At 43.8% G+C, this 13,887-nt stretch overlaps 1 protein-coding gene across 1 annotated transcript in view; it reads right to left on the bottom strand.

Moving 5' to 3' along the window:
- RTN4RL2 (reticulon 4 receptor like 2) overlaps positions 1–12,965 on the bottom strand; it is a 162,016-nt gene extending 149,051 nt beyond the window's left edge. Inside the window, exons 1-2 of the mRNA XM_075349467.1 lie at positions 12,906–12,965; positions 7,503–7,999 (exon numbers count right to left, since the gene is read on the bottom strand). Coding sequence (XP_075205582.1) covers positions 7,503–7,999; positions 12,906–12,936 — 528 coding nt within the window. The 5' untranslated portion in view covers positions 12,937–12,965. The remainder of the gene's footprint in view (positions 1–7,502; positions 8,000–12,905) is intronic.
- Positions 12,966–13,887: the final 922 nt, after the last annotated feature.

Here is a 13,887-nt window from a genome sequence, read left to right as displayed (position 1 = left end):
TCGAGCGGCGCTCCTCGCCCGTGAGTGAAAAGGGGATGGTTTGGTTTGGGGATGTAGTCCGTGATGCCACCCACGGTTTGTGGTGATAATGGGACACCACCGCTGCTCTGGACGGGGATCCCGGGAGCGATGACAAGGAGCAGCTGAGATGTTTCTCTCCCCTCCGTGGGTAGGGGGGTTTGGTGGTCCCGGGGCCCGGTGATAGCGACTGGAGGGTGGATGGCAGGAGTTGGGGAGGTGCAGGGTCGCGGGGGCAGCGCAGTGCCAGATGGCACGGTGGTACTCACTCAGCCAGTAACGTACTCGGAGTCTCTGGTAAAACAAACGGCTGGATGGACGGGTCCCACAGATGGCTGTGGTGGTCACTCCCGGTAGGTTGGCGGTGACTGTCTCTCCCTGCACCTTTGATGTGTTTTCGGCTCCGATGGCTTCCCACCGATGACCCGCTCCCCAGCGGTGTATTTGCCAGAGGAGCCCCTTTTGCCCGCAGGCGCTGGCCCTGGGAACTCTAGCTGTGGCGGTAGCTGTATTTCCCTTCACGGTTGAGCGGTTGCCCTCAGTTGGGCCTTTGCTGCTGGGAAACCCCGGAGGTTCCCGTCGCTGACGGATTTGACCGGTTTAACAGCGACTCCAAGCCTGGTCGGGGTCCATAGGCCCTGCCGAATGGTGCTGGCTTCTCTTCGCTCTCCGGTCCGGTACCGGCGGGCCACTGCCCGAACCCGGTCCTTACGGTTGTGCGTCACCACCGTCTGCCAACCTTGCTGTTTTTGTGCCCGGGCCACGTACCCGGACATGGCCAGTCTGCTCCACTACCACTTCCCTCAACTCTCAAACTCTTTTGCCCTCCTTTTCCCGTCTCCAGGACTGTGAACTCCTCGGTGGGTGGGGCCAACTGCCTGGCTCCACCCCACCTGGTGTGGACATCAGCCCCTGGAGGGAGGCAACAAGGATTTGTGTGTGACTCTGGTGTTCCTAACCGGGGTGTGGGGTGTGTTGTTGCTGTACCTGTGACGTCCTGGCTTGTCCAGGGCGCCACAGTTACATATAAATTACTGTGCAATGTATATAATAAAAAAGTGAAGTACAATCAAGAATATATCTAATTAGTGTATGTTGTTAGTTTTTTTACGTTATGTACAGTATTATATTTAAGAACATAATAGGTTTTTTCTTTTAATTTTGTCTCATTTTTATTACGTTTGTAGTTACACTTTTTAATGAAGTTAAGAGATCACCTATGAAGGACTTGGCATTAACTGCCAACATATTTATTATTTAGATGAGGGTTGTCGTACCCAGGGATATGGGGTACTCGGTCCCGGGCAGTTCATATATTGGGAATGTCACTTTGGTGGCCGATGCCCGGTTCCATGCCCTGGGCCCTTTTTGTAAAGGCGATATAATTACAGGGGATGAGATTAATGTTCATACGTAACATCACTTGCGGAGCCACTGGGGCTGGTGTTAATGGCAGCCTGGATGTTAAACCCTCCGCAAGCAGGGCAAGGCCCCAGAGGGTAGGTGTAGTGACAGGTGTCGGAAGAAGGTAGTCCACACAAGGAGTTTAGTGCAACTGGTTCTTCACTCAATTTCTGGTAGTAACTGGTCACCCGAGGCTGGCTGGTTTCACCTTCAGTTCCCTTTTGTTCCAGTGCCAGTGTAGTAATCTGGTACCTTCATCCCCTGCACCTGTCTCTGGTTAGTGGGTCCCCGTGGTGTAGAGCAACTGTGGGTCCCCGTCTGGTGGTGTTTCCTTTCACTTCTGTCCACATGACGGTAGTGTGAACCCTATGGGGTTGGAGTCTCTGGTCCTGTCCCCGGCTCTCTCTTTGCTACTGAGTCTCAGATTTTTAGGGTCAGTGAGGTCCTTGATGGTCCCCTCAATGTTCAGGTGTTAACAGGCCTGCCTGGAGCTTTATACCTGTCCTAGGGTCCTGTACCCCGTTGGTGCGTAGTTCCGGGAGTACTCTACCATAGTCCACCAGCAACTACTCTCCTGGGTTACTGTCAACCCCGTGTCAGTGCATCTCCTCATGTCCACCTTCACTCCTCTCTTACTCTGTACTGACTATTCTCCACAATCTGCCCCTCCCACCTGGCCAACTAGTGGACTGGACTGGCTCGACCTCTAGGCGGCCATCCATTGGTCCGACCCTAGCCTGTACCATTGTATGGGGGATTGTTAGGTAAAACTGGAATTACCTGGACTTTTTATGTGTCACCGACACTGGTCTTCCGGGGCTCTAGGGGGTAGGCCCTGCATCCCGGTGGTGATGCAGAACCTTGTAGCTCCCTGATGGCTTCAGGGGCGCTACAGTTGCTAAAGGGTTAACATTGATTTTTTTTTTGTCTGCATAACTATACTGTCACCCCATCCTAGAATGTCAAAGGAGACCGTAATCATGGGTTACTCCAAGTACAATGCCGTGATCAAGATTTAATCAAGGTAACCAAACCGCACCTAAAGCACTTCATAAACTATTTCAGCAGGGTATGAAACTGCCCTCTATGGATCTGAAGAGTATATTACCATTGTGCGCATCTGATACAAATTTCTGTCTGGATTTTAAAGATAGAAAACTGGTTGTTTTTTTTGCAATGCTTTTGTAAGGTTTTAGGAAATATCATGCTCACATTGTGAAGAATATCCACAGTGTAAGGCTACTTTCACACATCCGTTTTTTGCAATCAGGCACAATCCGGTTTGTGCCTGATGCAACGGATCCGTGTCAGAGTGTGTAAAAACTGATGCGACGGATCCGGTAAAAAACGGATCCGGGTTTTTTTTTTGTTTTGTTTTTTTTTTAAAGCTGAGAGAGAGGGAGAGACCCCGTCATCACCGCACACGCAGGCACTCCCGCACGCACCATCACCTCACATACACCGGCACTCCCGCACGCACCATCACCTCACAGACACTGGCACTCCCGCACGCACCATCACTGCACATACACCGGCACTCCCGCACGCATCATCCTCGCACGCACCCCGACACTCCCGCACGCATCATCACCGCACACACCCCGGCACTCCCGCACGCATCATCCCCGCACACACCCCGACACTCCCGCACGCACCATCACCGCACACACCCCGACACTTCCACACGCATCATCCCCGCACACACCCCGGCACTCCCACATGCATCATCATCACCGCACACCACGACACTACCTCAGTGACGTCACCGCTGACAGCGCGACTCCCTCAGTTGCTGCGTGGAGCTGATAGAGAGCGGCGGTGTTCCACGGCCGCTCCTGTCAGCTTCATGTAGCACAGCTGAAAGGGTCGTGGGACCTCTGTGGATTACGTCGGACCAGGAGGGGTATTTGGGGATTTTAATAAAATGGTGAAAGAGGATGTTTTTTTGTCCTTTATTGCAAATAAAGTATTTTTTTGGGTGTATGTGTTTCTTTACTTTCACTTACAGGTTAATCATTGGGGGTGTCTCATAGATGCCTCCCATGATTAACCCCTTATTACCCCGATTGCCACCGCACCAGGGCAATTCGGGATGAGCCGGGTAGAGTCCCGGGACTGTCGCATCTAATGCATGCGGCAATTCCGGGCGGCTGCTGGCTGATATTGTTATGCTGGGGGGCTCCCCATAACGTAGAGCTCCCCATCCTGAGAATACCAGCCTTCAGCCGTGTGGCTTTACCCTGGCTGGTATCAAAATTGGGTGGAACCACACGCCATTTTTTTTAAATTATTTATTTATTTATTTTACTGCAAGATATAGACCCGCCCACTGGCAGCTGTGATTGGTTGCAGTGAGACAGCTGTCACTCAGTGTGGGGACATGTCTGACTGCAACCAATCATAGGCGCCGGTAGACGGGGAAAGTAGTGAATACGAGATTGAATAATGGTAGGCCGGCATTTTCAAATCAGGAGAAGCCGCCAGCAGTGTGACAGCCGTGCAGCACCGCGCCCGTGATCGGTGAGTGGGTGAGAGTGAGTGAATGAGTCAGCGAGTGAGTCAGTGAGTGTGAGAGAGAGAGGCTGGGGCCACACAGGGCACTACTGCGATGCTCGCATGACACTCGGCTCGTGCTGGCAGCACAGCAGGAGCCGAGTGTCATGCTAGTGTCCCTGCGTCTGCGGTCCGACCGTGCGAGCGAACCACAGCTGCGGGGGGTGGGCAGGCTCTCAGGAGGGGCGGGCTAGCATGGAGGAGGGGAAGGTGGGATTTATCTCCCTCTCTTCTCCGTTGCCGGCTATTGCGACTCTCGCTCTGCATGCATGGTACACCAGTGTACCGCGGGTGCAGTGTGATTTTTCTTTCGCCCCATTCGCTTGAATAGAGTCTCGCATTGCACCCGCAGCATGCTGTGATTGTTTTCTCGGTCCGATTAGGGCTGAGAAAATAATCGCTCATGTGCGCAGACACACAGGCTAGAATTGGTCCACCGATTTTCTTAGGCCAGAGAATCACTTCTGGGCATGCTCAGAAGTAAAAACCGAATCCGGTACATGCTTCCGGCGTTTGATGCATGCCACCAGATTCGGCATGCATAGACTTTCATTATGCACCATGCCGCACAACGCCGCACCCGGCGCTGTGCGTTTTTTTTTAGGAGACAAAAAACGTTGCATGAAACATTCCATGCGGCCACCGCATTCATTAACTAAGCCGCATCCGGAAAAAGCTGGATGCAATGCAAGGTCATCAGGCACAATCCGGCGACAATACAAATCAATGGGGATAAAACGGATGCGGTACCGCATCCGTTTTAACCGTTTTTGTTCGGATTGTGCCTGATGGGAAAAACCTGATGTGTGAAAGTAGCCTAAACTGACCAGTGCTGCAGGTCAGAATACCAAAAAAATGTAAATTTATGCAACGGATAATACAAAATTTCATATTTCACGCTTTGCAGCACAAAGGGTAAAATGTGCAGTTTAAACCCATAAATGTTTTCAACAAAATACACACAAAATATCCTGAGTGCACAAACCTATTTGTGCTCTCGTATCGCAGAATAAACTGTATTGTATGTGTCCTAGGAGATTATTCATCTCCTCCTCTCTCTTAATTTAAAGGGAGCCTATCATATGAAAAATTGCTATTACCCTACAGATATGGGGTTAATCTACAGGTTAATAACATTCTGTACCTGCCTGGCGCCTGCACTACAAGACCTGCTGCTGGGAGGAAATGGACTTTATTCCTCTAGGCAGCATTCGAGTTTCAGTCATTGGGGAGGAACCTGCACGGGCCGCTCAGCATTAGAGGAGACTGTCAGTCAGTGTCGGGGGAGTGGTTACAGCTTCCATTCTGCATACAAAGTAAAGAATCAACCAGTGACGGCACCGCACCCCGCAGCTGAAACCAGAATGCTGCCGAGAGGATTAAATTTAATTTCCTCCCATCAGTGGGCTTTGAAGTGCAGATGTAGAATAAAGCATCATTCCACTGTTTGTTTTTCAGCGCTGGAGTGGTGCCTTAAATCCAATCTCCCTGGCCCCAGTATTATACTCACCTTTAGTGTCCTAACCTTTTACCGGCGCCACTCCAGTCCCATGGCGCCATCTTGTGACTGTAACTTCTGACTGTCTGGAAGTCAGAAATTACATCACAAGATCTCAATGCATCTCTCTGAAAGCCAGAACGAGGCTCCCATAGAGTTATATTGATTTGTTGCCTCTGGCATGCTCCATGACACACTGGAACTGCAGGTCGCAAATCGCCAGAGCCCAATGAAGCGGCAGCGGTGCAAAAAAAAAAAATCCTGGAGCGGTGCTTTAATCCCATATCTGCAGGTTAATATAGTTTTTCATGTGACAGGTTTCCTTTAAATAGATTGTCTGTGGTAGTAAATCTTTACCACTGCATTGCTTGCAATAGGAGAATTGGAATAGTAATCCCTGCCTGTCTTTAAGCAACCAACCCAATAAAATGGTAGGGATCAGATTGATTCATTTCTTTATGTCTATAAGTGAGGAACTGAAGGAGAGTGACATTTAAAGAAATCTTTCACCGAGTTTTTGCCACCAAATTTGAAAACATCACAATATAGAGACAGAGCAATGAGAAATGAGTTAGTTACAGGGTTGCTTAGTGCTGATAGTTTTGATAAAATGACTGTTTTAGCAGCAGGATATTATCATTGGAGGACTACTTAGTGTGCTGCCAGGTAGTCCAGCATATTCATGAGCTGTGTATAACCCTGCACCCAAAACTGAGCTGCCAATCAGTGGTGTGGGCGGGATTACATAGAGCTCAGCATTCAGAGAACTGGTAGAGAAAAAAAAATAAACTCAGTAAGTAATACATTACTGGAATCAGGGCCTCTGTCTCTACATTCTGCTGCTCTCAGATGGTGGAGCAAAAACCTGGTGACAGATTCTATTTAACAGTAAAAACAGCCTAAAGGCCGCTTTACACGCTGCAATATCGTTACCGATATCGCTAGAGTCCGTACCCGCCCCCATCGGTTGTGCGACACGGGCAAATCGCTGCCCGTGGCGCACAACATCGCTCAGACCCATCATACTACTTACCTGCCTAGCGATGTTGCTGTGACCGGCGAACCGCCTCCTTTCTAAGGGGGCGGTTGGATTGGTGTCACAGCGACGTCACTAAGCAGCCACCCAATAAAAGCGGAGGGGCGGAGATGAGCGGGAAGTAACATCCCGCCCACCTCCTTCCTTCCGCATTGCCGGCGGCCGCAGGTAAGGTGAGGTTCCTCGTTCCTGCGGTGTCACACACAGCGATGTGTGCTGCCGTAGGAACGATGATTCACATCGTACACGCAACAGCAACGATAATTGGGAATAGGGGGGCATGTCACCGATTAGCGATTTTGAACGTTTTTGCGACGATTCAAAATCGCTCATAGGTGTCACCCGCAACGACATTGCTAAAGCCAATTTCCGTGACCCCAACGAGATCGCTTGAGCGATCTCATAGCGTGTAAAGCAGCATTTAGACAAGAAAATTAAAGAAAATATACAAGTTTTATTTAAAGCATCTAAAATAAAAGAACATTGTTAAAATAATCTCTATATGTTTCATGTATGCATTTCCAGTTTATAATATAATGGCTATATAAAACAACAGATTCAACAAACCAGATTCCATTTTCTGTCTTTTGCTAATAGGTTTCTAGTTTACACATTGTCAAAAGTGGAGAATATAAAGGCTTAAGCCTGCCAGACATATTAGATGACTGTCAGCCAAATGATGGTTCAGCTATCAGCCATCTTGGCTGGCACTCTCAAACATAGGAGTGCTTCTTCGTCCGAACAAACTTGTGTTCTCTATAAGAGAGCCACTATGCTGACTTATCTCTGGGAAAACAAAAGGATTGGCAGTCCAAATTCAGACAAGACGGATCCTTAACTCCTTCGATGATAAATTGTCCAGGGCCCTAATTATACCACCAATGGATATTGGCACGATTGGCCGACATTAGTCTAATGTGTATGGGAGGTCTTTAGGGTAGACTTAGAACTTAAAATTAGAAGATAATAACAGTAGATAAACATGCATCTCACCGGCAGGCCTGTCAGGCGGTTGTGTTGAAGGTAGAGGTAGCGCAATGAGTGGAGGCCTCGGAACAGCTCAGCCGGTAGCCTGTGGATATTACTCTGATACAGGTGCAGGGACAGCAGAGAGTTGAGGCCACTGAAGGTGTCTGGCTGAAGAGGTGGTAAATTGGGATTCTTGCCTAGATCTAGCTCCTCAAGGTGCTCCAAACCTTGGAAAGTCCCAGGACGTAATACAGAGATACGATTCGAAAAAAGCCATAGAACAGATGTGAAGGGAGAAAATAACCCAGGACCCAGATCTGAGATCTGGTTGTTTTGCAGGAAAACTCTTCGTGCTTGACTGGGTAGAGGAGAGGGAACTCGGGAGAGGTTGTGAGATTGGCAGCTGGCTGTTGGGGGTGAGGGATAACACGTACACAGGGAAGGACAAGGGGAGAGGGAAAAAGGGTAAGAAAGTGAAAGGGGAAGGAGGAGGAGAAAACCAAGGAGGTACTGGAGGGAGCCTATGACAAATAAAGAAGAGTAAGGAAAAGCAAGCAGGAGAAAAAGAGAACAAAGCACAAATTAGTTAATGTTTATGTGTCTACAGCAAGCATTTTAACCATATAACCTAGACTATTACTATAACTTTGGAAATACTGTATATGTGCCAGGGAGGATTTTATTTTTAGATCTTTACAGGACAGTCAACAGATGGAACCAGTGCAGAATTTTGTTTTGGCACCTCCACCCTTTGGGCTTAGGTTTCTGGAGTCTTCAAGAGCAAATTATTTTAAGGTCTCACACTACATCTTCATTGTACATATACAGAACATGTGAATGACACTTTTATTTTCATCACAGCCTTTATTATTAGCATTAAAGAAGCTGCTATTAATTCAATCACTTAGCAATAACTCCTAGTGGTAAAAGATTTGGTCCAAATTGAGCTTCTAAGTTGGTTATCATCAGCATCGTGTCAGAACCTGGGATCACTGAAGGACCTTTTGGTGCTGGAATAAAACTTTGCTTCTACCTAGCATTTCAATATTCAAAAAGGACAAAAAAGGATCCATAAATAACACTGGACAATATATACACAATCATTGGTAAGAAAATAGACCTTTTTCATATCCTACAATGAATCATTGCATTGCCCCCCATTCTCTTTTTTAGTCTATTGAAAAAAAAAATAGCTTTCGTCCTTCCATAAAAAAAAAAAACCCTAATTACCGTAGTAATCTCTGCATTTTACTACCAGGACTGTGCATTTGAGAAAAGTCCCATTCTTCATAAAGAATACTCGGCTCAACCTTCCACCCAGCCGAAGAAACATTATCCAATATTCCAAGGCAACAGAGATAGATTAAAACTTAATCTTTTATTAATTCCATCACATTAATAGACAAAAATAGTCTATGAATAGTGACATTCTGGTCCCATGGGGTTTATCAGGGAAGACAAGAATAAAAAGCAATAGCAAGTAGACTTTCTTCACTTCAAACATACAAAGATACATTGTGTAGAAAGACAGTGAACTTTCTCCTGCAACAATGAAATTGATTTATAATTTCTGCATATTCCATAGGCAGCCAACCTGTAACGGCACATTGTATGGGAGTAGCATAGAGGACTTGTATGCCTATCAGACTGGAATCACCTATGGTACATATGAAGCCATTTCAAGTTTCATCTGTTTGCTGGAGTACAGTTGATAAGACCACTAAGAATTAAAACTATTTTTCTTAATTGGCCACCAAAAATCAGACACTCATTCTCAGGAGACTTCGAGTATTTTGTTTCCATATTAGTTTGGGTGAGATGAGTAGTTCTAGGGATTTATTCCACTGCTATTTAAGGAGAATTGACAACTACGTCATAGGATTTACCATACTCAATTATTGCTCCATTTATGTCCTCTCTCACACCACAGTATTTTCAGTTCAAGTGCGATCCGAGAAAGCATTGCACTCGGATCAATGTTATTTTATGTGACCTTACATATGTCCGATTTTATCTTTGGAAAGGCTCACAGCATGTCTGAGTTACCTTTGTAACTCAAATGGCACATGCAAGCCACTTGAACTGACAAAACATGGGATCACGCATTGATCAAACTCTGATCAGAGTGTGATTAGTGTAATCTGACTGATTTTCTCGAATGATAAAATAAAACCGGTGGACAGAGGTGGACACGGTGTATATCTCTGAGCACTTAGATCATTGACTGAAAATACTATTGACCATATGGGGCTAGTGCCAAGTTTTACAAGGAGCATACAGATCCATGAAGCAAACATTGTAAATATGCAGATATAATTCAAATGCTACCATTGCCAATTCCTATTAGGAGCAGATTCATCAAGAGCCCTAACAAAAGCCATCGTACATAAATGATTATTTTTTTTGCCCAGTCTTGAAAAGTATCATTGATGCAGTGAGGAGGAACATGCATGAAGGGTCATCAAGATAAAAAAGACACAGGTCTAAAATTAATGCAAGATTGGATGGTCAATAAAAAAAAAATAGTTGATCTGATATCTTGTTTTCCAGGCCTTCTACATGTGGCTCACCAGATGTTGGTAGCTGCATTCCACGAGTGATACCAAGGAGGAGGCAAAAGAATTACTAGATCTTCGGACTTGAACTTTGTAGATAAAACCAACCTCACTGTCAGTTAGCAATAGAGTATAAGCCATATGAATTGATCATTAGTTCAATTAGCTAAGTAAGATGGGGGCTATATTAGTAATAGGATATTATTAGGTCATTTTTCTTTGAAAATAAGTTGGAAAATGTGTTCAAAAGACATGATGTGGTCATCTCCCAACCACATTTAAGCCTACGAAGGAGCCTTCAGGTATACTGATTTGTCTCATTCAAGCATATAGCCATACTGGAGATCTGCAGTCATTGTCATCATTGCAATAGGGGAGCCATTAAAATAACTCACATGTATGGAAAACTATGAGTCAACTCAAATGGGTACAGTCTGCTCACTCATCCCATAATTCTGGCTTTCTACCACTATTCCCTCTATAGAGCACTCAATGGGGAAGGTGCATAAGTTTTACAGATTTGAGGAAATCTCACAAGGGGGACCCTACATTAGATCTTTGTCTCACGTTGTCAACCTTGGAAAAGATTCTTACGTTTTTGTCTAATAGCTTTGTGATCATGTTTTCCTCACATGTAAAAACTAAATTACCTGCTGAGGTTTCATACATGTGTTTGTATTTTCATTTTTGGAATATCTAGAATGTGTTATTATACTATTAATGGGTCTTTGGATTATGATCACCACACTCATATTTAACACCACTGCTTGTATATTTGGGCTTAATTGTAAGGAAACCAATATAATCATTGCTGATGTCCCTCAGGCTTAACGAGCTGGAGAGCATGTATGGGGTCTTTGTCTTCACTCCACATATTCTGGTATAGAGATCACTGGTAACAATGATCTGATAGACAGTAACTTTATATCTCTGCTACCAGTGATCTGTATATGAAGACTCTGGGGGAGATGTAGATCATGTATTCATTGATAATATACGAGCCCCAAAAGTGTAAAAAAATGACAAAAGTAATTAAAATAGTTCCCCAACTATCTAAAATGCACCAATATTAGACAAACTACGGTAAGTAACATGAACCCATTTTGAACAAGAGTCAAGTGGTCAGACATTAGGACAGTATAATGATAACAAAGGTATATATATATAATGATAAAAAAGGTATGTATGTATATACAGTACATCAATTTAACCAATTCCTTTCTCTTCCACTTCAGGCTTATTAAAAGCTTTTGGACCTGGATGAACATCTATGTACAGAGGATGCATGTAAATCTAAGGGACGAAGATATATGTAAAACTAATTGTGTTATACACAGTATAGCAATGTCAAACATTTCACAATATACATATATTTGGCATTGCTGTCCTATAATAATGTTTTTTATTTTTTCCTGCTGACCATTTTTAATAGAAAATTGCTGTCCCATTAAAAATGAAAGACATAAAAAGTCCAAAAACCCATAGACATAAAAGAGTTACCACCATCTGATCACTAGTGGTTGGAAGGTAGTAGGTTTTTAAGCATAAAAAGTCCAAAAACCCATAAACATAGAAGGGTTACCCACATCTGATCACTACCTGGTTTGAAGGTAATAGGTTTTTAAGCATAAAAAGTCCAATAGCCCATTGACATAAAGGGTTACAACCATCTGATCACTAGTGGTTGGAAGGTAGCAGGTTTTTAAGCATAAAAAGTCCAAAAACCCATAGACATAAAAGGGTTACCACCATCTGATCACTAGTAGTTGGAAGGTAGCAGGTTTTTAAGCATAAAAAGTGCAAAAACCCATAGACATAAAAAGGGTTACCACCATGTGATCTCTAGTGTTTGAAAGGAAGTAGTGCTTTTTTAAGCTTGCACTCCTAATGTGAGTTATGAGGATACTTTTGTTTATCTATACATGTAGAGGTAATCTACAGTATGTACATGTACCCTTTGACTTTTGTTGGGGTCTGTCAGGGTACAAATACATTTCAGGGCAATAATGTCGCTAAAAGCATTGTATCCTTGACAAACGCCAGAGTCAACAGAGTCATTTGTATTTTGTTCATTTACTAAAAAAAAAATAAAAATTGATTAGGAAGGGTAAAAAGTTGTTTTATTGAGTCAGATATCAACAAGAGGTTAATTATATGATAAGTGATATGATACAAGAGAGTTATGTGTTATAAGGATTTGGTGATTATAGGGCGACACGCGAGTTAATCATTACATGTTCACTACCATACCATAAACATATACAAAAGCATGGTTTTAATATTGATCACACACCCCTCACCACACATATTATAAACCTTTACTTGCATGAGGTTACATATTGTAAACGTCTTTAGATTGTTATAGTTTAAGCCTTCTGATATGATCCCTAATAATTTGCCATTTGGGACATTGATACTGTTATCTTTGAGGAAATGACAATATTTCATGTCCCAATTTTGAACTTTTTCCTCTTTTTTGTTTTATACACTAAGGAAACTCAATCCAACTCTATGAAATATTCAACAGGCAGAACAATATCCTCCTCGAGTAACTCACCTGTTTACTTCTTCACCCTGAAATTACTCATTGGTCTTCATACTTTTTCTAAATTCTGCATACCCTCTCATATCTATGAGAAGACCCTCTGAAACTCCTTGGGTTGAATCACTGGGTCTTCTCCTCATGTGGGAGCAAATGTGTTCATCTTAATATCATTTTGTATTTTCTAAGCCCACCGGTCACCCACCCTCAGTAAGGTTTGCTCCTGAGATCACATACTTTACCATCTCCACTAGTTTAGTAGGACCTCCACATGGTTACTTACTAACTGTGTCACAATTCTATAAAGCTTCAGCTGTAGGTATCCCTTACCTCGCAGGGGGATCTTGCAGTCTCTTCGCATCCTTGTCTCTGGATTGACTAGAGCATCCACAGAACTGAGGAGGATGTGACAATACAGGAGGGAGTGAGGGTGGAGGGAGCAGTGCTACATACCAGACTGTGCACCACTCGTGTGGAAGTATGTACAGAACAGTCAGTGACGACGCTCAGTTGGTTTCTTATTTAGCTCCGTAGTCATAAAAAAACCTAACACTATGTAATAGATATTATTTCCCCAGAACCAGATCTAGGTTAGTAGAAGCTCCTATGCCAACAATGCATGGTCCTATTTTCTTTTATTCTAAAAGTAAAAAGAAGGGAGAATAGATCACAAAGAAATCTGCGTGTTTTTCATGTGAGAAAATCAGCATTTTATTGTTACAAAAAAATGAATGACATTTTTTCTCATGCACATGTTGCTTATTTTTTCCGACTGATTTTTTATTTTACTTAGGTAACTGAAACTAAACTGTATTTCTAATGGGTGTTTTTTTTATCACATTGGATACATATAAGATGACTTCGGCTATGACTTCGGCATAGAATTCGGCTAAAGTCATTCCAGCCAAAAGTGGTTCTGAACATGAAAACTGGCAGCAAAGTGTTAAAATTCCTCTCATGGAATGTCTTGGGCAAGTCTTTTCATTCAATAAAAGTTTTATTTGGAATCAACATTCAAGAACATATACAATATAAAATATAATATAAAATGCACAAAATGTACAAGGCATGAAAGTGGTCATTGTGCAGAAGTCAAAGCTAAAACTTACCAAATCACTGGCAAAACAAGAAAACAAAATTATTACTATGACGCCAAATACAAATCAGCAGAAAAAGGTACTTCTGATTGAAAGACTAGATGGTGAACGGATAAAAGTAGTAAAGCAGAGGTGTATCCAGGGAGGGGCAACAGGGTATTTGCCTTGTGGAGCAGCCAGCAGGGGACGCCGTTGGGACGCCTGATGAAGCAGTC

This window comes from Anomaloglossus baeobatrachus, chromosome 5 (assembly GCF_048569485.1).
Source record: "Anomaloglossus baeobatrachus isolate aAnoBae1 chromosome 5, aAnoBae1.hap1, whole genome shotgun sequence".
NCBI classification, from domain to species: domain Eukaryota; kingdom Metazoa; phylum Chordata; class Amphibia; order Anura; family Aromobatidae; genus Anomaloglossus; species Anomaloglossus baeobatrachus.
Note: the sequence above shows the minus strand (reverse complement) of the source record. Positions and strands in the feature narration are given on the sequence as shown.